Source organism: Cynara cardunculus, unplaced genomic scaffold, assembly GCF_001531365.2.
Source record: "Cynara cardunculus var. scolymus isolate 2C unplaced genomic scaffold, CcrdV1 Un_Scaffold_1059, whole genome shotgun sequence".
Taxonomy (NCBI): domain Eukaryota; kingdom Viridiplantae; phylum Streptophyta; class Magnoliopsida; order Asterales; family Asteraceae; genus Cynara; species Cynara cardunculus.
In genome coordinates, this window is record NW_020200672.1 from 100,667 (window position 1) to 127,638 (window position 26,972).

Sequence of the window (26,972 nt, forward strand, 5' to 3'; positions counted from 1 at the left end):
TTAATTTCGTATTGTGACATTAAAAGGTATAAAAATCATTTTACTTAACAAGATTGATTAATGATTCTTGCAAATGTTGGAGATATCTATACTATATTATAAAACATTTGACAAGAACTCTTAAAAACCACTTTTTATGCGTAAAATACTGTTTATTAATGAATATTACTTAAAACTCAAGATTGCAAGTAGATGTGCGTAAATACAACTTATTAAAGCTCCATATCCGAATTTGTGTAACTAACTCTAGATAAACATAATCAAATACAGGATAAACATCTCATTTTAAATATAAAAAATTTAATATAATTAGGATAATCTTTGAGTTTTAACAGAATACTTAATGATTATCTTTATAAAATGTTATATTATTAAACCAAAAATAAATTATTTCATTATTAAACTTAAATTAAATTATAATAAAAAAAATAAATTAAAGAAATTACATTAAAAAAATGAGAACTTTTAAATAGTTGATTTGATATTAACATTGATATATTTTTTTAAAATTTTTATGATATTTCAAATTTATATTTTATTCAAAAATAAAATCATTATTGCTTTCTTAAAATCACATAAAATCGTATTATAACATCGACAGAGATAAATAATAAAATAGAACATTAAAATCGAGATGTGTCTCGCTGCATTGCGCGAATACTCTTCTAGTTTATAACAACTTCTAAGATCTAGCGGCCACATTAGAAATGAGTGAAAATAAACCAAACCAAACCAACCTAGTATATTTCACTCGAAACTATGGTTTGAAGGAGCAGAATACCCCAAATTGCAAATAAATAAAAGAATCATTATATTGTTTTAGTTTTAATCAAATTTTATTTGGGTCAAAACGTCGATAACAAAGAAAATGTGTTTTTTTGCTCAAAATTACCATCTCAAAAGTGCATGTGGATTTGATGCCTTGATAGGCATGAAAGCACCAAGGGAACACAACCTTCTTATAAGATAAGTTTTGGGGAAAGGCATGCTAAAACTTGTCAGAAGGTGATAAATTGAAAAAAAAAACTTTTCAAAAGTGACGGACCCATGGCCACAAATGGGAATTCAGGTGGTTCTCGAATTTTAGACACGAAAGTTGATTAAAATAAACAAAACATCTAATTTTGATACCGAGGCTCCCATACATTCAAATACAAAAAAACAGAATGGTTACTGCTGATATTTACGAGAACCTAAACTATCAAAATCATAGCAACATGGCAGTAAAAGATTTGGCTTTTTCATCTCACTTGCCCTTTTCATCCGCTTTCCTTCTTTTTCGTGTTCAGTCATGAAGATTGTTCGTTGTTTGCTGAATTCCAGTCATATCGGACTTGCCCTTGATGTCTGCAGTTAAAACCCCATCAAATTCCGACTTGTTTTACACAGACCAAATGGTAAGCAGAAAAAAACAAGTGTAAAGGCCACCAACATTCACATAATTCAGCAGCATGTAACAAACTTTAACTAATGGTTACTCCCCTGTTGATGTGTCCAAAACCATAACTAAAACGAGCCAGTAGAACCCAACTGTAGGTGGGGTCTGGAAGGGGTACAATGTACGTAGAGCAGGACTGTTGTTTCTGTGAAGATCCCCATTTTGTCAAAGCGTGGTAAAGAGAGACCTGACCAAAACGGGCCCAGTTCCATGAAGGCCCCTGTTCAATGTCTTTTCACCAAATAACCAAACCAAATGACCTCAGTATCTCCCATATGGAGGTGGAGTCTGGAGGAGGGTGGGATGTTTGCAAACTTAACATCTACACACAGAGTAGAGTGGTTTTGGTTTGTTTTGGGGGGGGGGGGGAGGGTATTTGTCCTTTTACCATATATCAGATAATATTATTTCCCATTCCGTCATAAGAGACATAACTACAATCACATATTTCAAAATTGAAACTCCGATAAATTGAGTCATAGCTGTCCAAACTCATGCAAAGCGCACTCTTTTAAATCGATATGCCATGAACAGTTTGTGTCAATTCTATGAAGATTCTAGCCAGTGGAACCATTTCTATTTTATCATAGAATAGGTAGAACTTTGCATAGACCTCATGGACGAGTTGGGCAATAGGTGTCAAATACCATGGTTATTCAAAAGACTTCCATGTCCTTGATATCTTGCAAAATAGTAAATTCTTCACGGAAACAAACTCTCTGCTTCTTTTACCCTTCCTACAACCTACTCTGTGTGGGATTAATTCCTTACATTTTGTTTGGTTTAAATAATCTCTATATCATATCATTTCCAGAAATTGTTTGCATATTTATATTCACCAAGAGAGACAAATGAGAAGCTTAAAATGGATATTGGATAAACATGCCAATGAAATAAACGTAGAAGTTGACCAACAGCTTATATAAGATTAGCAAATGAAGCTTTTGAACCTGATTCTGTGCGGTCGTAATAGTCGTCCAATGCTGGGGTTGTGTTGTAGCTGAATAGTCGCTGACAAAAGTTAGTGTTCTTGATTCTTCGGGTACATTAATCGCAACTGATGGTGGAAGTTCTCTCATTATCCATAACACAAAAGCTGAAGGTATTGATGAACCTGGAAAAAAAACATGGTATGATCCAGAATTTTGTACATTGTACTATAAAGACACCAACTTCTTGCAAACTAGTGTCCATGGGATTGATCTAACTGAACATGAAGAAATTTAGGGCTAAATGTCACAAGTTCTATTTGGCTACATTGCACCTTTAATTGATCCTCAAGTGACAAAATGACCCCTCTATCAAAAGAAAACTGATCATCAAACATATTTTCATTTGGGATACAAATTTCAATCTATATTCTAACATGTGAAATAAGCTGCAAATGGACCAATAGACCCGTCATCCTTTTTTCGTAAGTCTACTTCCTTCCCCGTCATCCATATTATTGCAAGTCTTCTTCCTAATTCTTTTTTCAACAAAGAAAAAACAATTGTGCACTTGATATTGCTATTACAGGAAATTAGGGGAAAGATCAGTCTACTTCCATCCCTGTCATCTCTGTTATTGCAAATCTTCTTCCTAATTCTTTATCGGAAAGAGTATGAGAAAATCCAACGCACTTTCATATTTTGAAGGATTAAAACCCTGACTTTTTTAGCAAATAAATCCTTGCACTTTGAAATCAACAAAATGGTACTTCAGCCCCTAAAAATGATCGGTAACTGGCTATGGTGGTAAAAATGGCTTTTAAAGTAAAGGAAAAGTCTGAAAAAAACCCAACACACTTTCATATTTGGATTGATTAAATCACTGGACATTTTTTGAACAAATAGATCCCTGCAATTACTGAAATCGAACAAGATGGTCTTTCAGACCCTAAAAATTGACCAGTAACCGGCTCTGGTGGTAAAAATGGGCTTTAAAGTAAAAAAAAGGAATGCTCAAAAACAAACTCAGAAACCCTGTACATGACCACCAAGATGGAGGTGGGTCTTCAATAGATAAGGTTCTTAATATAGACTAGGCTTTATTTTGTAATTACAAAGGGCACAACTTTTAGTATATTCATTTGTTAGTGAGATGGGCATATCTTTTGGCATATTTTGTAAATGGGATAGCAACAACTTTTGGCATATTATACGTTGGAGTGGCTAATAGAAATGGTATATATTTTCTGTTCTACTGGTTCATTGTACTGATCTGTTAATAAATTAAGAGATAAATGGTATATATTCCTTTTGTTTTATAAGTTTTAAGGATTTAGTCATTAAAAAGAAAATTCAGGGATTTGATAGCTCAAAATATGAAAGTCCGCTAATGAGTTTTTTTTTCCAGATTTTCCCATGATTTTACCACATTAACCGCTTTTATAAGTTAGAAAGGATCAATTTGTTTGGTTTCAGTAAATGAAAGGATTTATTTGTTCAAAAAAATGCTTTACTTGGGAATAGAGAGGGGAAACATAGCATGTCACAAGAGCGAGGTGAGGTTTGGAACTCTACTGCGAGATTCATGGACTTCATTGCTCAAAATATGAATGTCCATTGCGTTTTTTCAGACTTTTCCCTTCTTTTTCCACACAAGAAGAAAAAAGGACAGTGTGCTTGATCTTGTCACTACAGGAAATATAAGGGTAAACGTGGAACCATGAATAAGATTAGGTTTTTAAAAAAAATGGTCATTTCTTTACCTATAAGGTAGTAGAGAATCAGTAGAAGAGAGGCATATATCCCTCCAATGCTCCGCCAACCACAATGATACAGCACCTGCAACAATGGCATGGGCACTTGAGGAGCATGACTCCAAGGACCGAGCATTATAAACAAGAAAACTACGTACCGGTATATTTGTGAAAACAGCAACAACTGAACTTGTAGTAAAACAAAGAACAGAAACCATGGCAAGTCCAGCAACCTGCAAACATATGTTGCAATATAACAAGCACAATTGTTTGGCAGTAAGGAGCAGCAAAATATATTAAGACTGTAATCAGGGATTATATTATTGCTTTTAACTTATATTTTACACAGAAAAGATACAACGATATATATAGATAGAAAACCTAGACAAAAGAGAAACCCTAAGGGCCCATGGGCTTAATGGGCCTAAGTAAATATATACCGTATTTACATTCTAACACTCCCCCTCAAGCTGGAGCATATATGTTAATCATGCCCAACTTGTTACAAATAAAAGAGATTCGCGAACCAGGTAAAGCTTTGGTAAAGACATCAGCAAGTTGTCTTCCTGTTAGAACAAAGGGAGTTGAGATGATTCCATCTTCTAGCTTTTCACGAGTGAAATGGCATTCAACCTCGATGTGTTTTGTTATTTCATGAAACATCGGATGGTTTGCAATGTGGATAGCCGCCTCATTATCAGAGTAGAGGTTCATTGGTTTAGATTGAGCAAACCCAATTTCGCCTAGCAGATTACGCCCAACTATATCAGCTCGCAAGTGGTTTGGGCCATAGCCTTGTATTCAGATTCAACACTTAACCGGGAAACGACATTCTGTTTCTTGCTTTTCCATGAAACTAGATTCCCTCCAACCAACACACAATAGCCTGTCATAGACGGCCTAGTAGTAGGATCCCCATTATAGTCGGCATCTGTGAACCCTTCTATGACATGATGACCGTGATTTTAATAAAGGATACTAAGACCAGGAGCACCCTTTAGATACTTCAGTATATGCCTAATAACGTCCTAATGTGGAGTTCTCTGAGATGACATAAACTGACTTACTACATTCACAGAAAAAACGATGTCAGGACGTGTAATCGTTAGGTAGTTTAGCTTTCCCACAATTCTTCTGTACTTTTCTGGATCCTCAAGTAGATCTCCATCGTCCGCTTTCAATTTCATATTTGGAATCATTGGGGCCTCACAAGGTTTTGTTTCAATCATACCAGAGTCATTCAATATATTTGAACAATATTTCCGTTGAGACAAACATATCCCTTTCCGAGTACGAGATATTCAATTCCCAAGAAGTATTTTAAAGGACCTAGGTCCTTTGTTTGAAACCGAGACGCAAGGAAGTCTTTTAGCTTCTTGATCCCAGTTTCATCACTCCCAGTAATCATAATGTCATCAACGTATACCAGTAGTAGAATACATCTGGATGATCGAAGTAAAGAACACAGAATGATCATAAGAGCTCCTCCATAAGCCGAACTCAGTCACTACGGCATTAAACCGTCCAAACCAAGCACAAGGGGATTGCTTTAAACCATACAATGATTTACGCAGTTTACAAGCTCTACCAGACTCCCCCTGAGCAACAAACCCACGTGGTTGCTTCATATAGATTTCCTTATGTAAATCACCATGTAAGAAGGCATTTTTCACATCCAGTTGGTGTAGTACCCAGTCGTAAGTAGCGGCTAATGAAACAAACAGACGGATGGGGGGGGGGGGAGTACCTTAGCCATAGGAGAAAATGTCTTGTGGTAGTCGACTCCATAAGTTCGAGCATATCCTTTGGCTACCAATCGGGCTTTCAGACAAACCATGGATCAATCTGGATTAACTTTCACAGTGAATACCATTTACAGCCAATTGCCTTTTTGCTTGCAGTAACTCTACCAAAGCCCATGTATCATTATGATCGAGAGCATTCATCTCATCAATCATAGCATCCCGCCATCCAGGATGGGCCAAAGCTTCACCAATCGTTTTAGGAATAGATAAAGAATCAAGTGTAGAGATCAAAGAACGAGAACATGAAGAAAGTTTATCATAGGAAACACCAGAAGAAATATGGTAAGTACATGAGCGCTTACCCTTCCGAAGAGCAATGGGAACATCAAGATCAGGACCTGTGTATTAGAAGGTGGTGGATTACTCAAAGCAAGAGGATCATCATTAGGCGGATCTGCAGACGATGATGAAGATGGTGTTGGGTTGGGATCTGATGTAGTGCCACATGAACTATCGGTGGTTTAGTAGGCTCTTGGGTCTGTGTCGAGTCGGATGGGGTAGTAGACTCAGGAATAGGTATGGTATACACCAGCAAATCATCACTATCTCTTGGGTTGCAAGGAGTGGACATAGAAAAAAAGGGTATATTCTCACGGAATGTAACGTCTCGTGATACAATGTATCGATTAAGCATGGGGGAAAACACTTATACCCTTTTTGAGGTCGAGAGTAACCAAGAAAGACACATTTAAGGGACTTTGGATCCAACTTAGTTATGTGAGGTCGGGTATCGCGGACAAAACAGGAACTACCAGAGATCTTTGGGTTGACAAGAAACAATGATTTTGTAGGAAACAAAACTGAGAAAGGACTTTTACCATCCAAGACAACGGAAGGCATTCGGTTGATAAGAAAACAAGCGGTAGCAACTTCATCAGCCCAAAAGACTTTAGGAACAGTCATGTGAAATAATAAAGCCCGAGCCACCTCTAAGAGATGATGATTCTTTCGTTCCGCAACCCCATTTTGGGATGGTGTGTCAACACAGGAAGACTCATGAAGAATGCCATTTTGAATCATATATGACTGAAATGTTTGGGACAAATATTCTTTTGCATTATCACTACGAAGAGTTTGAATGGAGACTTTAAACTGAGTTTTAATCTCAGCATAGAGTGAACAAAAATGTGTGAAACCTCAGATCGATTTTTCATAAAGTAAAGCCAAGTAGTGCGAGAGTAATCATCAACAAACGTAACAACATACTTAAACCCAAGTTTTGAAGTAACAGGACATGGTCCCCAAACATCATAACGGACTAACTCAAATGGGGATGAGACCCGTTTATTACAGACTCCAGGACTTAAATTAATACACTGATGTTTGGCAAACTGACAAGACTTACTGTAGAGAAGGTAAATAAGAAAACTCAGGACATAACTTATTCAGATTCTGTAAAGATGGATGACCTAATCGACAATGAACTTCAAGTGGAGACGATGAGCTGGAACAAGTCAATGAGGAAGGTACTTGATGTTCAAATACGTATAGGCCATCAGTCTCCCGCCCTCTACCAATAATCCTCTTCGTCGACAGATCCTAAAAGACATATAAATCAGGAAAGAATGAGACACAACAATTTAAAGCACGGGTAATTTTGCTGACTGATAACAAATTGAACGAGAAATTAGATAGTCTCAATATGGAAGATAACGAAACAGACGGGGTAAGATCGATGGTGCCAGAAGGACAGGTGTGGTAGACCCGCCAACAATTGTGACATGTGATGGGAATTTGTGTTTACTGAACTTAGAAAAGATGGTGGGATTACCTGTCATATGATCTGGAGCACCTGAATCAATAACCCATTTGGAGGCAGAAGATAATAGGCATGTACTAGAGTTACCTGTCTCAGCAAATGCAGCAGTCGGAGCAGTGGAATTCTCGGTCCCTAAAAGTCGAGCATATTCTTCTGCGGGTATAGTAACAGTGAGGCAGAGGCAATGTGCGCTGATGAACTCCTCGAATGTCTGGCCAAAAGCTTCTTACATGTACACTTGGTGTGACCTAACTCATGGCATTAGTAACACTCAACATTATCAGAATCTGGAATAGTAGCCCGTGAGTCAGTTGTTCGATCACTGTGGCCACTTCTAGAGCCACCACGGTGACCCCCACGAAATCCTCCTCGGTAGCCACCACGAAATCCCCCTCGACCAACCAGAGCACTGTTGCGATTAGAAGTTTGAAAAGCCTGAAGATTCTCATTCTTAAGAACACGAGAAAATGTTTCTTGAAGAGAAGGAATAGCAGATTCATTCAAGAACTGAGATCTGATAGAGTCAAATTCTGGTCGCAAACCAGTCAAGAAACTGATAACAGCCACTTGTTCCCTCTGAGTCTGCATGGCTTTGACATCAGCACTTAATGAAAGAAGAGAGTTAAGCTCCTCATACACTTTCTTGAACTCCATGACATACGTAGTGAGTGTCGGTCATGTTGTTCTCCACGATGAAAGGGCTTACAAACACTATATATTCGAGAGAATTTACTTTGTCCAGAATACAAAAAATAAGATAATCCATAAGTTCCTGCACATATTCACAGTGACTAACCAAAGACGAAACAGAAGGCTCAATAGTATTGATAATTTGTAAGTACAAACGAGCATCGCTTTGGAACCATGAATCAGAACCGTTACATTAAGGAGGATCCGATGTGAGATGAGAAGCCATTCCCATGCTCCGAAGATAGATACGAATAGTTTTGTTCCACTCAAAGTAGTTGGAGCCATTAAGCTTGTTGTCGGTGAGCTTAACATTTACTGGAAGCATCTCGGGTACACATAAACTACTGTTACTGTCAGATGTTTTGTCTTCTCCAGTCATCTTCCAATAAATCACGAACCAGAAGAGAGAATGTAGAACTTAGAACGAAAGATAGCAAACCAGAAAGCAAATGACGCACTCACAGGGTGCCAAAAAAACCGATAAACAAAAAACTTCCGATTCAAGGGAACTGAAAATGAAGCGTTTAAAAACAAAAAAACAGCAGTAGCCTGGGAGGGCTGCTAACCTGGAAAGAAAACCTGCAGCAAACCGAAGCAAAACGAATTGAATCCTTAGCTTAGACTTGGGCAACAAGCAAAAAACAGCAGCAAAACTTGCTGTCGCTCAAACAACAGCAGAAAGCTTGCTGTCGACCAAAATAATCAAGCAAAACAGCCCCGAATCACAGCAGCATCAAACAGCCGAGGAAGCAGCACCCAGACGCAAACAGATCTGAAGTCGTGAGGAAGAAGAACACTCCCAGATCTGGATTAAAAAACCGGCAGCAACCAAATCCAGACAGCAGCAAATCATAAACCAAAATGCCTAGGATCAAGAACCCTTGCTGCATGTTAATTAAATAACCTGTTTAAGGTAATGTGTCCAAGCCCGATGGGCTTTAGTGTTAGGGTTTCCTGTGTAATTATGTCTATATATAGTGTCTCTCCTCTTGTAAATTTGAATTTTTACTGATTAATCATATAATAGAGAGTTCACTCTGATTACATGGTATCAGAGCCTAGGGTTTATCGGAGTTACTATTCACATCGGAGTTACTGTTCACGTCGGAACCCCCCCCCAATCTGGTTTGTTTTCCTGTATTTTTGGTCTAATTTTGCTGTTATCTAGTCGCAACAGATCTGATCTCATCTGTTTGGTCAAACTCTGTTAATTGCTATCTGTTTAGTCTGGTTTCCTTTGATAATCTGTCCCTTGGGTGTTCGTTTCTGATTTGATTAATATGACGAACAGATGATAAAGCCTCCGGTAGTACTCGTGTTCCTGACGTAATAAGTTACTGAAAACAAGCTTAATGGTAACAATTACTTCGAATGGATCAAAACGATTAGTTTGTATGTTCGAAGTATGGGAATGACTTCCCATCTAGAATCTGACCCTCCCACTACGGGTAATCGTGACCTTTGGTTACAACAAGATGCCCGTATGTTCTTGCAAATTATAAATTCTATTGAGCCCTCCGTTTCAACTTTAATCAGTCACTGTGAATATGTGAAAGAGCTAATAGAATATCTTGACTTCCTGTACTCCGGACAAAGTAATATTTCAAGGATTTACAGCGTAAGTCATTCCATCGTGGGGAACTACAGGACCGATCACTTACCGCCTATGCCATGGAATTCAAGAAGATATGAGGAAATGAACTCTCTTCTCCCATTGAGTACTGATGTGAAAACTATGCAGACTCAAAAGGAACAGATTGTTGTCATAAGCTTCCTAACTGGCTTACGCCCAGAATATGATTCCATCAGATCTCAGTTCTTAAATGAATCCGTGATACCTTCTCTTCAAGAGACTCTTGCTCGGGTTCTTCGGCATGAAGATTTTCGACCTACTCAACCATCTGATCATAATTCGGCTTTACTTAGCCGAGGTGGATACCGTGGCGGTTTTCGAGGTGGCTATCGTGGAAGGGGTAGCACTAGAGGAGGCCACAATAATCGACCAGCTGATTTTAACTCAGACGTAGAGTGCCACTACTGTCATGAACTTGGTCATACTAAGTTTAATTGCAAGAAACGGCAGGTTAGAAATCAGAGACTCTCCTTAGCACATGCTGCAACTACATCAGATGACACAGCTATGAGACACAAAGAGGAACCTCATATGGTAAATGAGCACCCCGCTGCTTCCACTGCTATGTTTGCTGAGACAGGTAACTCTGGCAAATGTTTTGTATCATCCTCCTCCAAATGGGTCATTGATTCAGGTGCCTTAGACCATATGACTGGTAATTCCCACCTTCTCCTAAATTTCAATAAACATGCATCCTCAGCTCAAGTCACAGTAGCTGATGGATCTGTCTCCCAAATAATTGGGTCTGGCACTGTTAAATTGTTCCCATCTGTCTCGTGATCCTCAGTCCTGAGCCTACCAAAATTTTCTTTTAACTTACTGTCTGTGAGCAAAATTACTCGCATTTTGAATTGTAGTGTCTCATTCTTTCTTGATCATTGTGTCTTTCAGGATTTGCAGACGAAGAGGATTAATGGTAGAGGACGGGAGTCGGATGGCCTATACATATTTGAACCACCCACACCATATTCCTTGGCAAGTTCCAGTTCATCATCTCCTTTTGAAGTTCATTGTCGACTAGGTCATCCTTCCTTACAGAGTCTCAAGAAGTTGTGTCCTAAATTTTCCCATTTACAGTATTTACAATGTGAGTCATGTCAGTTTGCCAAACATCAACGTGTTCACTTAAGTCCTAGAGTCAATAAGCGGGCTGCGTCCCCATTTCAATTAGTACATTCTGATGTCTGGGGCCATGTCCTATAACGTCTAAGTCTGGTTTTACGTATTTTGTTACGTTTGTAGATGATTATTCTCGAACTACTTGGTTATACTTCATGAAAAACCGTACAGAAGTGTTTAATCATTTACGTTCCTTTCATTCTGAAATCCAAACTCAGTTTCAAACATCTATTAAAACCTTACGAAGTGACAATGCAAAAGAGTATGTATCCCAACAAATTCAATCCTATATGTTGCAAAATGGTATTCTTCATGAGTCCTCATGTGTTGATACTCCAGCACAAAATGGGGTAGCCGAACGAAAAACTCGTCACCTCCTTGAGGTTGCTCGAGCACTTCTGTTTCAGATGTTCGTCCCTAAGTCTTTTTGGGCCGATGCAGTATCAACAGCCTGTTTTCTTATCAATAGAATGCCGTCTGTTGTCCTGAATGGAGAAACTCCATTCTCTGTTTTGTTCCCAGGACAACGATTATTCCCTATTGAGCCAAAGATCTTCGGTGTTACATGCTTTGTTCGTGACACACGCCCCACTATCACCAAGCTTGATCCCAAATCTCTGAAATACGTGTTCCTTGGGTACTCTCGTCTCCAAAAGGGTTACAGGTGCTTCTCTCTCAATCTTAACCACTATATTGTATCTCGGGATGTTACCTTCCATGAGAACGTGCCGTTCTTCCCAATTTCCCCTCCGACTCCTTTAAATGAGAAAGATGATGACTTGTTGGTGTATACCATACCCACTCCTGAGTCCACTACTCAAGCCACCATACCACCCATTGTTCATGTATATAATAGGCGCGAACGACCTTCTCCGTCTTCACCAATATCATCTGAGTCTGCAGATCCACCATCCCCAGAAGATGTACCTCCTGAAGCTTCTATACCCACTCCAGTAAATGAGGATCCTGATCTTGACGCTCCTATTGCTCTCCGGAAAGGTGAACGTTCATGCACGTATCCTATTGCTTCATTTGTTTCTTATGATAAACTCTCCAGGTCATCTCGTTGTTTGGTCTCTACCCTTGATTCTATACCTATTTCATCTACGGTTGGAGAAGCTTTGACTCATCCTGGATGGCCAGATGCTATTATTGATGAGCTCAATGCTCTTGATCATAACACCACATGGGATTTGGTAGAGTTACCTGCTGGCAAAAGAGCAATTGGCTGTAAGTGGGTGTTTACTATGAAAGTTAATCCTAATGGCTCGATAGCACGGTTAAAAGCTCGTTTGGTTGCAAAGGGGTATGCCCAAACTTATGGAGTGGATTATTCTGAGACTTTTTCTCCTGTTGCAAAGATGGCGTCTATTCGGCTTTTCATCTCTCTAGCTACTACCTATAATTGGCCTCTTCACCAATTAGATGTGAAAAACGCCTTCTTACATGGCGATCTGCTAGAGGAAGTCTACATGGAGCAACCCCCCGGGTTTGTTGCTTAGGAGGAGTCTGGGAAGGTCTATAAATTACGGAAGTCGTTATACGGCCTAAAGCAATCACCTCGTGCATGGTTCGGTCGGTTCAATTCTGTGGTAACTACATTTGGGTTACGAAGAAGCTCATATGACCACTCAGTGTTCTTTACTTCATCTGATTCTGGATGTATCCTGCTAGTGGTTTATGTCGATGATATTGTGATTACRGRMAGTGATGAGAATGGAATTAAGAAGTTGAAAGAATTCCTCGCATCTCAATTTCAAACTAAGGACCTTGGTCCACTGAAATATTTCTTGGGTATTGAGGTATCTTGGAATCACAAAGGAATTTGCCTATCTCAACGAAAATACTGCCTTGACATACTACATGATTCTGGCATGATCGACACAAAACCATGTGAAGCTCCTATGATGGAGACCCTACAACCAGACGATCAACAACAGGCTGTGTCTTTGTGGGAGGGAATCTGGTATCTTGGAAAAGCAAGAAGCAGAATGTTGTATCAAGATCAAGCGCTGAATCAGAATACCGTGCAACGGCTCATACTACTTGTGAGTTGATATGGCTACGTAATCTATTGGGAGAGATTGGATTTAATCAATCTAAACCGATGAATTTATGGTGTGACAATGACGCAGCTATCCATATTGCAAGCAATCCTGTATTTCACGAGAGAACTAGGCATATTGAAATAGATTGTCATTTCACTCGGGAAAAGCTTGAAGATGGATCTATTTCAACCTCTTATGTCAATACTAGCAATCAATTAGCCGACGTCTTCACCAAAGCATTACCAGGGAACCGAATCACATCTTTTTGTAACAAGCTAGGCATGATCAATATATATGCTCCAGCTTGAGGGAGAGTGTTAATTAAATAAACTGTTTATGGTAATGTGTCCAAGCCCGATGGGCTTTAGGGTTAGGGTTTCCCGTGTAATTATGTCTATATATAGTGTCTCTCCTCTTGTAAATTTGAATTTTTACTGATTAATCATATAATATAGAGTTCTCTCTGATTACACTGCACAAGAAACCCTAAAAAAACCCTACTAGCCGTATCTTTGAAACACGACCAGATCTGAGAGTTTAGCAAACAGCAGCCACGAGATACAGATCACAGGGATAAACCGAAGCCCACAAACAACCAGCAAAACCGATCCCACACAAGGAAGAAACCGAAACTAGAAGAACAAGAACCCTAATCAAAGAACAAAAATTTCGATCCGTGAAACTAGTGATCGTTACAAAACCAAGCTCTGATACCATGTAATCAGGGATTATATTATTGCTTTTAACTTATATTTTACACAAAAAGGATATAAGGATATAAATAGATAGAAAACCTAGACAAAGAGAAACCCTAAGGGCCCATGGGTTTAGTAGGCCTAAGTAAATATATACCGTATTCATTCTAACAAAGACAAAAAACGGACAAAGCTTTGCATTTCACAAGAACCATCAAAATGTTGGGATGTAAGCCATTTGTCTTCAAACTACTGACGCTTGTGTTCACTTATATAAAAGAAGACAGTAGTCATGATGTGATTGATACAAATGGGAGCTTAAACAATGTCATATATTAGGAAATATTCACACCGGACTTGAATATTACCTTCCACATTTCCGAAGAAGCTCTCTCAGATCGTACTTTACTCATTTTTGACACCAATACATATCCTGTTTACAGTATAAACGAAAATCATTTCAAAGCTGATGGGTGAAAAAAATCAAATCAGCAAGTTTCATATATTACATTCTGTAGAAATGATGAAATTTATTATTGATGTACAGCCATCCATCATACAACCAACACCTTCCGAAAAACTAGTTTGTGCATGTTCTTATCAATATCCAATTCAAACCGAATGGAATTATCTTCACATCTAGGAACAATAACATTTCTTATTGATGTACAGCCATCTATCATACAACCAACACCTTTCCAAAAACTAGTTTGTGCCTGATCCATCAGTATCCAATTTGAACGAACAGAATTATCTTCACGTCTTTCCCAGTAAATCAAAATTCTGTTTTGCTGCTGTAAATGCCATCAAGATGGATGCATTCGATAATATTTAGTGATGGCATGACATGACATCAAATTTGGTTGTAGATCACGAATATGTTGGAAACCAAGTAAAGGTCATATACAACTTACAAAAGATCTGTAGTTTAATGGTGGTGTAGCATGCATAGCAGAAAAGAGTTGGAGGGCAAGGAGATAATAAAGGATTTTCTTTTTATTTCATGGTGCTTTTTAATTAGAAGTTGGATAATGATAGGAAAGTCATGGAAATATTAGCTTGCAAAAAATATAAAGAAACCAACAAGTCTAATACCTAAAAAGGGAACAATTTCAGTTAAGTTGTTGAATCCCATGATAAGTGACCATCTAAAGGAACTAACAGTAAATTCTTTGCTGCAAGATAAGTGATGAAAAAGAAGAGGAAAAAAAGGTTTGCTGAAAGTTTGTGGAAAATGGTTAAACAACCAAAAGCTACAAACCGCTATAATTTGGTTAGGAAACTTGTTAATAAGGATTCCATACGTGCTGACTGACTAAATGACCATACACCCTAAGGCGAAACCACCTCAAATTAATAACTACTGAAATGACATTACTCCCATGGTAGAGCAGGAAGCTTTCCGCTCAAGTCATCAGTGAAATTACTGAAGGTAGCGGCAACAACTCGTATAAACAAGTATTTTATTGGCTCATCAGCACTTCATCTCTTGCATCATGACTTCTGAACTCCAGCCACGACGAAATTTACTTCCCTTAAAAGAAATCTATACCAGCTATTTCATAATAGTTCAATGTTTATGGTTCATAGAATAATATAAAGACGACAAGACCCCAGATATAAGGTATAACAACCCGTATGATAGACATGTAAAATACTAATATATCCAAGACACAGTTGGAGCCTTTCCAGTCCTGCACTACTTGGTGCATGTGGATTCTACATGAGTCTTTCGTGAGGCTTTCTCAGGATATTAATAAGTTGAAACTCATTCCATAAGCACATTGACTGGATGGATGGAGGCTCCCTCTCTTTTTTTACAATGCAAGTTTGTTCGAAATGACAACTTCAATATGTTATGCTCATGGAAGACCTGGTTCTTACAATAGGAATAGTCATTTGGCACTCAATACATAAGCCCATCCATTTCTGGAGAATTCCAAGCATTGATATTTGATACAAGGCACTAGTTCGAACCATCTCAAATTAGATGCTTGTTTTGATAATGAGACTTTGCACTGAAGCAAGAAACTACAACATGTTTCCAAAACTTCCACGAAGCAAGGTTACAACCAACGACATTTTCATGCAGGCCCTTTGAGATAGATGTGAATGTTGAATCCGATCAGGCCAGCTGTAATGATAAAAGATTATGTGCTTTATCTGGTTGTTGTAGATAGCTTAGTAGTAGTCTTGTTAGTTCCTAGATTTGTGGAAGTTAGTTCTGTTTTATTTTATATATTTCTGCCTCTTGTATCTCAAAGGTATTACGGAAAAAGGAAATCAAGAACTTGGTTTTCTGCCTATTCTACTCTCTATATGGTATCAGAGCAGATCTGACCTATTACTTCATTCCAAGTCGTCAAATTGATGACTAAATATGGGTGAACAGCCCTGGTGAGCGAAACCCAAAGTGGCATTGCCACCGAGAATCCTCATCAGACATCCATGTCGAATATAACACCCACTCTAATCAAAAGTGGGAATATTCCGATTACGAAACAGCAACAAAGGACCAACAATAGCAGCAGCAACAGTGACGGAAAGCGATTTGGAAATCGTCCTTGGTGTGATCACTGCAAGATTCCCGGTCACATGAAGGACATATGCTGGAATATACATGGAAACCCTTCAGCGAGGCAGTCATTTCAATCGTCTGGCCCTGTTGCAGCCACAGAAAACAGTCCATTCACTAAGGAACAATCTGAGGCTTTGCAAAAAATGCTACAAGTGACCTTCCAGTCAGTCAGTGCTCGGAGGAAAGGGTGTGGCAGCGGTTGCTCAAAGTGACCATGCACCCACCATATTAAACGCTAGTGCAGAAAATTGGATCATCGACTCCGGAGCAACAGATCATTTGACTGGGAATGTCAGTGTGTTGGAAAAGCTGCAACCTAACAGTACTAGTGCTAAAGTCCGTACAGCAGATGGCCTCCTATTGAAGGTTAAGGGTATTGGTACCATATTATTTTTAAGGACATTATCCTCAACTCTGTTCTTTATGTTCCCAATCTCTCTTACAATTTATTGTTTATGATAAGCTAATGGACTTAAATTGTATTACTAAGATGACTTCTACTTTATGTGAATTTCAGGACTCGAACTCGGGGAGGACGATTGGCAGTGCTAAAGCGCGTGAAAGATCTCTTCTCCTTGAAGCCCAAGTTCGTCTCAAAGCCTTCAGCATCTTCGTGTTTCCAGTCCAACCTTCATAGGAAAGATGTTTTTCTTTGACATCATAGATTATGACATCCTAGCTTTATGTACTTAAAAAAATTGTTTCCTAGTTTGATCAATAAAAATTCAGTTGCATTTCAATGTGAAGCCTGTCAACTATCGAAAGACATTCGTGCCTCTTATCCATCCTTTCTATTTAATTCATAGTGACGTTTGAGGACCATCTAGGATAAAAAGTTTGTTGGAACTAGATGGTTACTCACGTTCATTGATGAATCACACCTGTGTCACTTGGATATTCCTCATGAAAGACAAATCCGAAGTGAGAAATATATTTCAAGTATTGCATAAGATGATAGAAATCCAGCTTCACACAAAGATCCAGGTTTTGAAAACAGATAATCGAACTGAATTCTTTGAGTGGAACCTAGGATCCTATCTCAAAGATAATGGATTCATTCACCTCAGTTCGTGTCGGCATTCCACAACATGGAGTTGCCGAGAGAAAAAACAGACGTATCCTAGAAGTTGCCTGCTCACTTATCTTTACTACTAATGTCTCACTTGGGAAGATGCCATATTATCATCGGCATACCTGATAAACCGCATGCCATCCAGTCATCCAGAGTACTAAACTATTAGACACCTCTCCAAACACTCATGCTTATCCGAACATTCGTTTCCTATCAAATATTCCTCTTAAAGTATTCGGATGCACAATCTTCCTCCATGTACCACCACAAAACCATAGCAAACTCGATCCCAAATCTCTCAAGTGTATTTTTCTAGGTTATTCCAGTTGTCAAAAATGGTACAAGTGTTAATCACCTCCACAAAGAAGGTATATAACTCTATGGATGCCATCTTTCTTGAAAATCATCCATTTTTCACTAAATCTGGGATTAAGGGGGAGAATATTTCTGGGGAATATCATATTTGGTCACAAATTTTACCGTCTCATCCTAGTCACTCTAATCCGTTGCAAAAAACATCTGACCATCCAGATTCTGGTTCTCCAGTTTCAGCTTGTCCAGATTACTCAGATTTCATTTCTCCTAACACCCAACGACCTACTATCACTAGTGAAACACCCAATCTAGCAACCAACAAACTACCAAATCCATCAATCCAGATAGAAACCTTGGTATACTCAAGAAGACAGAAAGGTGGAAGGAGAGACGAGGTTGGTACTACATACAGCCAAGAGACTAACCCGATATTTAGCCTGAAATACATGGAGATATAAGTCCTACTAACTCTGCAGGTGGTAACACAGAGAAATGATGCTGCTAGAGAAGATTCTTTGGATGATAGCCTCATGAATGATTCTAATGATCTAGATGTACCTATTGCTCTTAGGAAAGGGAAAAGGTTATGCACAGCTCATCCAATGGGCAATGACAAAGGTTTGTCATTTACACAGTGCCCTTGTAGCATCGTTAGACTATAACGATTCCAAAAGATATACAAGAGGCTCATAGTCATCCCGAGTGGAAGTCTGCTATCAATGAGGAGTTGAATGCACTTGAAAAGAACAACACATGGGAATATTTGACATTGCCTTCAGTAAGCAAGCAGTGGGGTGTAAGTGGGTGTTCACAGTGAAGTATAATGCGAATGGAACCATAAATCTATAAGTGGGTGTTCCAAGGGGTTACTTGTACCGAATAGTAACCTGGAGAAGCAAAAAGCAAGTTGTTGTCTCTCGAAGTAGTGCAAAAGCAGAGTTTAGAGCAATGTGTCATGGAATATGTGAAGGCATTTGGTTGAAATGGTGCTCACTGAGTTGAAACTTACTCCTGCTGATCCAATGGAGCTGCAATGTGACAATAAGGCAGCAATACAGATTGCAAAAAATCCTGTACATCACGAAAGGACCAAGCATTTGGACATAGACATTTCATCAAAGAGGAGTTAGAGGAAGGTAAGCTTCGGCTGATGTTCATACCATCGAAGCAGCAAATATCTGACATCCTTACCAAGGCACTGCCTAGACAGAGTTTTGAAGAATTACGATCCAAGCTGGGTATGATTGACATTCATGCTTGAGCAGGGCTGTTGAATCCAATCAGGCCAGTGTTTATTTGGTTGTTGTAGATAGCTTAGAAGTAGCCTTGTTAGTTCCTAGATTTGTGGAAGTTAGTTCTGTTTTATTTATATATATTTTTGCCTCCTGTATCTCAAAGGTATTACGGGAAATAGGAAATCAAGAACTTGGTTTTCTACCTATTCTACTCTTTATCGAAGATTATACCAATTCTCAGTGTAGCGATTAGACATAGACCAAATAACTATACTAAGATAGTAGGCCATCATCAAAGAGTAACTGTCAGCTTATGAACAAATTGCATATAGTTTTGTGGGTAGCTAATAAACCGTGTTGCAAACCATGGCATCCTAATCAGCAACACTCAAATAAAAGATCCTAGTCTTTTTCCGTTGTGAAACTTCAACCATATGACAAGGCATATGAGTGTGTTCGACATGATCTTAACCTGGTTCTGTCTCCCATCCTATATAATCCATGTAAACCACCAAAATGATCATCATGTCATGACTAAAAGAACAAATAATCACCGTCACTCAAAAGATTACCAAATTGACTTGGTACATATACAAAGCAACCAAACAAAGATTTGAGACACTTTTTAAGACTGCATAGACACCCCTAAGGTCCAAAAACATTTAAGGCTGCCTCCTAACGACAACATTATATGGTTGATCCAAATATACATGCTCCTAAAAGCATCATTAAATGTAACATTCTTGATATCTAACTAATTGCCAGCGTTGCATTAAAAGAATATAAATATGGATTCGTACAAATTTCAATTTTTCCATGAAAAGTCTCCTCATTTAATAAGTCTCGGAATAGCTTTTAGCCCAAATGAGCTTTAAAGCCATCAAAACTTCCATTTCAAGTTCACAGATAACATTCATTTGTAACCAAAAGAGCACATTCGAACATGCAGATCGTTCAAATCTGGAAAATCTGTTGTTCCTAAGTGCATCCATTTCCTGCATGGCTATGTCCCTACCCAGATGCTGAAGTCTCTGATCGCAATCTTGTCAATATGATAATTGTCCACTGTGCTGATAAATGCAAAAGGACCTTTGGCCTAATAGTATCTGGTAACCCAACCTTCCTAGAGGTAAAGGGTTCCAACCTCACCAAAGGTGGGGAGTGTGTGTGAGTTTCATTGCAATACATAAATATTATATACTTCAAAAAAATACATAAATTCACAAGAAAGGTTGGTATAGGATTCAAGCAAACTACTGCAGGTGTTAAATCAGTTTCCATGTTAGTGGTTAGAACTAATAGAAGGTGTATTGTTAGTGGGAGATATAACCTTGAATATGTGTTACAATTAATGGACCATGGCCTCAACATAAAAAAAGATATAAAAAGACGCCCTAATAAAACTTCATGCTATTTATTTACATCATATACCATAACTATTAATTTTTGTGGACCCATCCAATTTTCCTCACAGCAAGTAAATACATCTCCATTGCTCCTCATATGATATATCACAAAACAAAAATTTTGAAATGTTGGATGGCCTAACCAAATGGCCTTACATAGCCAAGGAGCCTTGGGGAACCAGGTCATCCTTTTGTTTAATTGTCTGTCAAGATGAGATAAGCTATAGCTCCGCTTCTTGTTGCAGACTATCAGGACAATGTAGAGATATAAACTAGACCCATTAGCAAGACTTTAGACATATAGGACTTCCTTTGTTAACATAATAAGCTCTTATGAAGCACCTCTTTCACCCTTAAAGGTATCTTTTCCATGTCACCTGTAAGTATCTAAGTAGTTCCATGAATAACTGAACTGTACAATTAAAGAGAAAGGAAAAAAGGTAACCATACAATTAAAGAGAAAGAAGAAAAGGTATCCATAAATATCATCTCGCTGGCAATAAAATTAGTTACTCAAGCATTGGGTGCACATTGGTGGTGAAATAAACCTTGTCTCAGCATAATTTTGATTAGGCAATATAGAATATTAACATTATGAGTTGTACAATTATTAGCTCATTGAACAAAGGGCGCACTGCAATCGTATCGACATAAAGAGAAAAAATATGCAGCACTAGTACTTAAAGCTAAAAAAATTTAAAACCAATAATAGCAGCAGATACCAAAGATGCTGACCGTAGCATGCTAATGCGCCCCCTAGTAAAAGCATTGCAACGGCAAAAATATCTACGTACACCTGCATGATATGTACTGTTATTCTACCTTCATCATCAAGCTCACATAACAAGTTCCAAAAGGCTTAAAGAACTAGATGACCATCATGCAACATTTATAACTCATGTTTGTATGATCGTAAAGATAGAATCTAGAATAGTAGTAGTGAACAGAAACTACTATAAACATCAATGCTTTCATGTGACACAATCAGCTTGTTTAGTAGAAAGGCGACTACTTGCAATTGCTTAGCTTCAATTAATAGGATGAGGAAAAGATTTCCTTTTTCCAAATATAGTTTTTTTTCTTCCAGATTTAACTTAAGTGAAAGGTATCTAGGATGGAGCTCAACTATCTATCAGAGTTTTTCATGTTCACTCATGTTACAGGGGTTTTGAGGTGAGGACAGTACTGTTTAGGACATCCACATTCCCCCACACAACAAGTATCCAATTATCTTCTTTATATTAATCAATTGTCTTGTGTTCTTCTCAGTTTGTATAATGAATAGATGTTATGCACAAACAATCATAATCCTGTTAAAATACTTGAAACTTATATAAACATATATGCATATATGTGCGTACACCAACATGCACACACACGTAGGTTTATGTATATGTGTATGTGTGAATATAAATATATATATATATAAGAGTGTGTGTATTACATATTCATATATGTATGTACATATATGGATAGATATATAGGGAGAGGTTCATTTGAGAAGTGGTAAGTATTTGAGAAGTAAAGAAGTGATCCTAGCCCTTCATACGGTCAAGATTGGTCAAGAATTGCGACTTTGACTGGTCAAGCGAAAAATAGAGGGGTAGTTTCGTAATTTTTATGAATAGACGCAAACAAATGCATATGTAAACCTATAAGTGCATATGTGAACCCATAGTTCATATGTGAGTCAACTAATTAGTTTATATGTGAATCAGTTAATTAGTTTATATGTGAATCACACTTATGTGAATCAGTTAATTAGTTCATATGTAAATAACACAGATTCATATGTGAATCAGTTAATTAGTTCATATGTGAACCACACGGGTTCATATGTNTGTGAACCACACGGGTTCATATGTGAATCAGTTAATTAGTTCATATGTGAATCACACAGATTCATATGTGAATCAGTTAATTAGTTCATATGTGATTCACCCAGGTTCATATGTGAATCAGTTAAATAGTTCATATGTGAATTACACAGGTTCACATATGAACATATAGTTCATATGTGAATCACATATAGTTCATATGTGAATCACATGGGTTCAGATATGCACTTGTTTTGCCGCCTATTTGTAAAAGTTACAAAACTACCTCTATCTTCCGCATACCATGCGAGGAACTATCCGGTGTTTCACAGTCAAAGCCGCAATCTTGACTAGATGAAGGGCTAGGATCACTTCTCTACTTCTCAAATACTTATCACTTCTCAAATGAACCTATATATACATATATGTACATATACATGCATCTGTATAACTATATATATATATATATGTGTATCATGTATGTATGTGTATATACACATATGTTTGTGTATGTATATGTGTATGTGTATGCTTATACATATGCCTATTCTTATGTGTAAGTGCATGTGTATGTGAATCAGTATATGTGGTTGTATATACATGTATATATAGATACATAGGGGAAACTTTAAATCAATATCATAAAATATTTTGAGAAGAGAACCTGGAACCTATTTTATGAGTTATTCATGATGAATAACCCTAAAATATTCATGATATTCATGAATAAATAGTTGGTTACGGTTCTCATATGAACCTGCCACCAAATATGTGTGTGTGTGTGTGTTTACACATTCGTCCATATCTACATATGCATGCATACATACATACATACATAAAAATCGTCCTTTGTGCAACATTTTCCAACAACGATTCCAATTTATGGCAAATATTGTGTTGTATTTTTATCACTGCACTACAAGAAATGAACATTTTTTCAAATAGACGTTATTGAGTCAAAATCACGTCTAGAAATGCCATGAACAAAATTATATAATCCAAGAGCAAGATCCTTTTGTTCAATGTCCTAGATCTTGACAACCAACAAACATGTTAATGAATTAAGTTGTGAAAATTTGCCATCATTAGCTTCATGGGCAAAAAAAATGCAACGTGTTCTAACCATGATGAGCTCAGAAGCCCCCAACATAGAAAGAAGTTTACCGTAGCAATGTAAAAGGTAAGATAGGCAATAGCAATGAATCCATTTGCAATTTTCGACATCCAGTCACAGGATGTGCTTGTTGCAGTATTTTGGAACAGTTGTTGATGGGCAGGGCTTTTTAGTTGTATTTTTGTAGAGGTTTCAAAGCACTCCGGATTTGTATCAGAACTATAAACCCAAAGCGATTGAATTTTATTTGTTCTCATTATTTTATTTACTCATGCGGTTATGTAATTTGAGGAATCCCATACATAGAATAGTGTTAGTCAAATTCCTATCCCCAGACACACGTAGGATCTATTGACTGTAATTACAGCAGGCTCGTATGTGGAGCAGGACTCCACAAGCACTTTCAATCGTGTAGACTCCGCAAACTACAATTCCCTCGTGTATACATGCAAATCGTATAAATTGTCTATTAAGTTGTAATTAAGAAACAAGGAGAACAAATATATTTGACTCAAGCTACCATATACTATGATTACATGCCAAAATCAATATTTTTTTGCACAACTCTTCTGCCTATAAGACAAATCTTAAATTTCTTGGAAAGAGGAATCAAAATGAAAATTAAACCACAATTTCATTAGAGGCCTGAAAACAGGATTGTAGGAAGATTGATCTCAGTTCAAAGTAATGAATTGCATCAGTTATTTGGCTTGAAATTGAGCTCTATATATTTCAACTATGTGAAGTAATGAACATATGACAAGTAACCACCTAGGACTTGTATCGGTATCTTCTCATCATCATATATGGATCAAACATTAGACTAGTAGAGCTGCTGTATTTTGTCTGTTTCATACCCACTAGTCAAAAAACATGTGGTGTCCTGAAGCAATTGAAGAATGTTTGAAAGGCAATGCTAGTCATTTAGTTGTTGGCTAATTAAAAAGCATCGCCAAGGGGGAAAAGACAGAAAACACATAATAACAAAAGAACAACAAATGACACAAACATAAACGAGCATAGGGTGTTGGATATGCTATCCTCTCTGCCTCATCTTATAAGTACACCTACATTAGGTACATGAAAAATACACAAGAAGCAACAACAGGCAATTAACAGAAAAAAGTAAATATAAAACTTAATACCAATAATTCCTACCCGTGCCACAACAGCTGAATCGATAGGATTCTTTCCAAGGCCAATCCATATAAGTGCAGCTGATGCCAGCATTATCACAAATATTAACAGAGTCACCTGTTAAAAGAATCATGAATTAAGATTTCTTAGAACATCAATGTATGGCCATATGCATCATTTAATGGAAGTGAATAAACACTAAATCAATAAGAAAACAGAATTCTGCCATGCCATGCCAGACTACAGACTTGGAAGAAAGTTCGACTGTGTGAAGTAATGAAGATTAAAAAGTAACCAAAGGGTCATTGGCCCAGCGTTACCCAGGTTACAAGTAGAGCCTAACCTCGCTGGAGGTCAAGGGTTTAAGTCTCACCAAAGGCAAGGAGTGTGCATGATTATTTGCCGTAAACAAATATTATAACTTCAAAAAAAGTTTAAAGAGTATAATTTGTGTGAAACATCAAGGTTGAGTGCACGCAGAAAAACATAGACGATAATCCACATTATCTATTTGATTTTAGTTAATCCCAGCTTTTTCATTTCTTTAAATTATTATTAATGTTGTGTAAATATCTAAGAGCTTAAAGTACAGCCACCACCATCCCACCCACCTCCATCACCACTCACCCTAAATCATCCCTCTCCCCCTATGCATATCCCACCCTAGCCTCTTTGCTTACCAGCCCTCCCATACATGCAAGCACCAGAAGTCACTGAGTATAACAAGCAGAAAAAAGTTACATGTGAACTCGAGATTAAAGAATATGCATGCTAGTGTTCTACTTCAGCAAATTCACCTAGTCATTTGAGCTCAAGATGGAGGAACTTCTCCCTGTAAATACCCTATCCAAATTTTTTAAAACCCTAATTTCTTAATTGTTGAATCACCAACTTCAGGTTTTGCAATTGTAGTTAGTATATAAAAGAAGTTTAAAAAGGAACGCATTTCTATATCATAATTTTAAGTAAAATAAAAGGATATTTACATTGTACATTTTTGCATTTTCACTTGTACCCAATAGTTATTAAAAGAAATAATTTGTAAACACTTGTTTCGCCACTTAAAATGCAGTTGTACTGCCACATAAGCTCTAAATGCCAACTGGATTGCCACAACAGATCTCTGGTGACAAAAGTTCATGAGAAATTGGAGGAACTGTTAAGTATTTGTTTACTTGCTAAAAGATAAGTACACCCTCAAATTGGTCAATGGCTATGGTGACTTTTAGGTAACTAACTCATACTAATCCCATCGAAAAAAGAACAAATCTTTTTACAAAATGCAATAGAAGAGAACAGCCTCCAATTAGGAGTTAGAAGAGAACTGCAATGATACACAATTAGGTATCAAAATCAGGAAATTTGTTCTTTTTTGGTCTTATGTAAAAGGTAAAACACCAAATTGCACCCCCTAAAAAAATGTATCTCCCTCATAATTTTTGGTCATTTAAGATTAGGATCTAAGATTAAAGATTCCTTTTCAAATAAGGAATAAAAACCCCAGCAATAATCAGTATTTATGTTGTTTGAGTTCTAACAAAATTTGCCAGCCTAGGATGTAGCAAAAAAGTAATTGGCCACTCCCAAAGTCCCAACTGTTTCATTATTGCTATTCCTTCTTGATAACTCCAACAGGTGAGATGTGGGTGTTCCTCTCTGCAATCTATCCAGATCAACAACTTTAGTGTTTCCCTTTCACAATTTTGATTTAAAGAACTTGAGTTTGTATTAGAAGATATTAAAATTCACCTACTAAAAAAATATTTACAGTTCATCTTTTTGTCAAATGGTTCATGCAAGTCTCTCTATCTGAAACACAATATGGGAGGAAAAAAGAGCAAGTAGTAGATACGGCAAAAAAGTAAGTCCAGAAAGGAGAAAGGGCAACATGATTATGCCATCAATGGTAAGTCTTGTAGCTTGCATACCAAAATCACAACTTGTTGACGACTGCCAACAGAGAAGACTCGAAAAGTGCAACATCTTCTCCGACGATTAACCTTCAAATTGGGCTTGTTTGCTTTCTCTACCAAAGCTTCCTGAGGACTACCTTCATCCTCATCTTCATTGTTTGCCTGATGGCAGAGGTCAACCCTATAAAATGAAAAGAAACATAAATTCTAGCTTCTGATAACATATCACATGCCTTTAATTTGAAAACCCCTGCTATCATTTATTGCAACAGAAATCATTATTATCTGGGTTTCTTTTTACCTGATGTCCTCTAGCTAAGTCCCCTAGAGAACTGGTCAGCATTTCATAATATCATATTTGTTAATAATCTAAGAAGCAAGGGGGAGAGGGGGTGTTCTGATGAACCTTAGGTAGTATGCCAAATCGTTGACAATGAATAGAGAAGGGTAAGTTTATTTTTTTAATGGAGAGATGAACATCACAAACAGTAAGCTTAAAACTAGCATTAGTAGTT

At 37.6% G+C, this 26,972-nt stretch overlaps 1 protein-coding gene across 1 annotated transcript in view; it reads right to left on the reverse strand.

Moving 5' to 3' along the window:
* Positions 1-1,073: 1,073 nt before the first annotated feature.
* LOC112502194 (tobamovirus multiplication protein 1) overlaps positions 1,074-26,972 on the reverse strand; it is a 46,085-nt gene continuing 20,186 nt past the window's right edge. Inside the window, exons 6-13 of the mRNA XM_025106042.1 lie at positions 26,473-26,638; positions 24,566-24,661; positions 21,212-21,272; positions 14,239-14,303; positions 4,280-4,354; positions 4,131-4,206; positions 2,389-2,552; positions 1,074-1,347 (exon numbers count right to left, since the gene is read on the reverse strand). Coding sequence (XP_024961810.1) covers positions 1,324-1,347; positions 2,389-2,552; positions 4,131-4,206; positions 4,280-4,354; positions 14,239-14,303; positions 21,212-21,272; positions 24,566-24,661; positions 26,473-26,638 — 727 coding nt within the window. The 3' untranslated portion in view covers positions 1,074-1,323. The remainder of the gene's footprint in view (positions 1,348-2,388; positions 2,553-4,130; positions 4,207-4,279; positions 4,355-14,238; positions 14,304-21,211; positions 21,273-24,565; positions 24,662-26,472; positions 26,639-26,972) is intronic.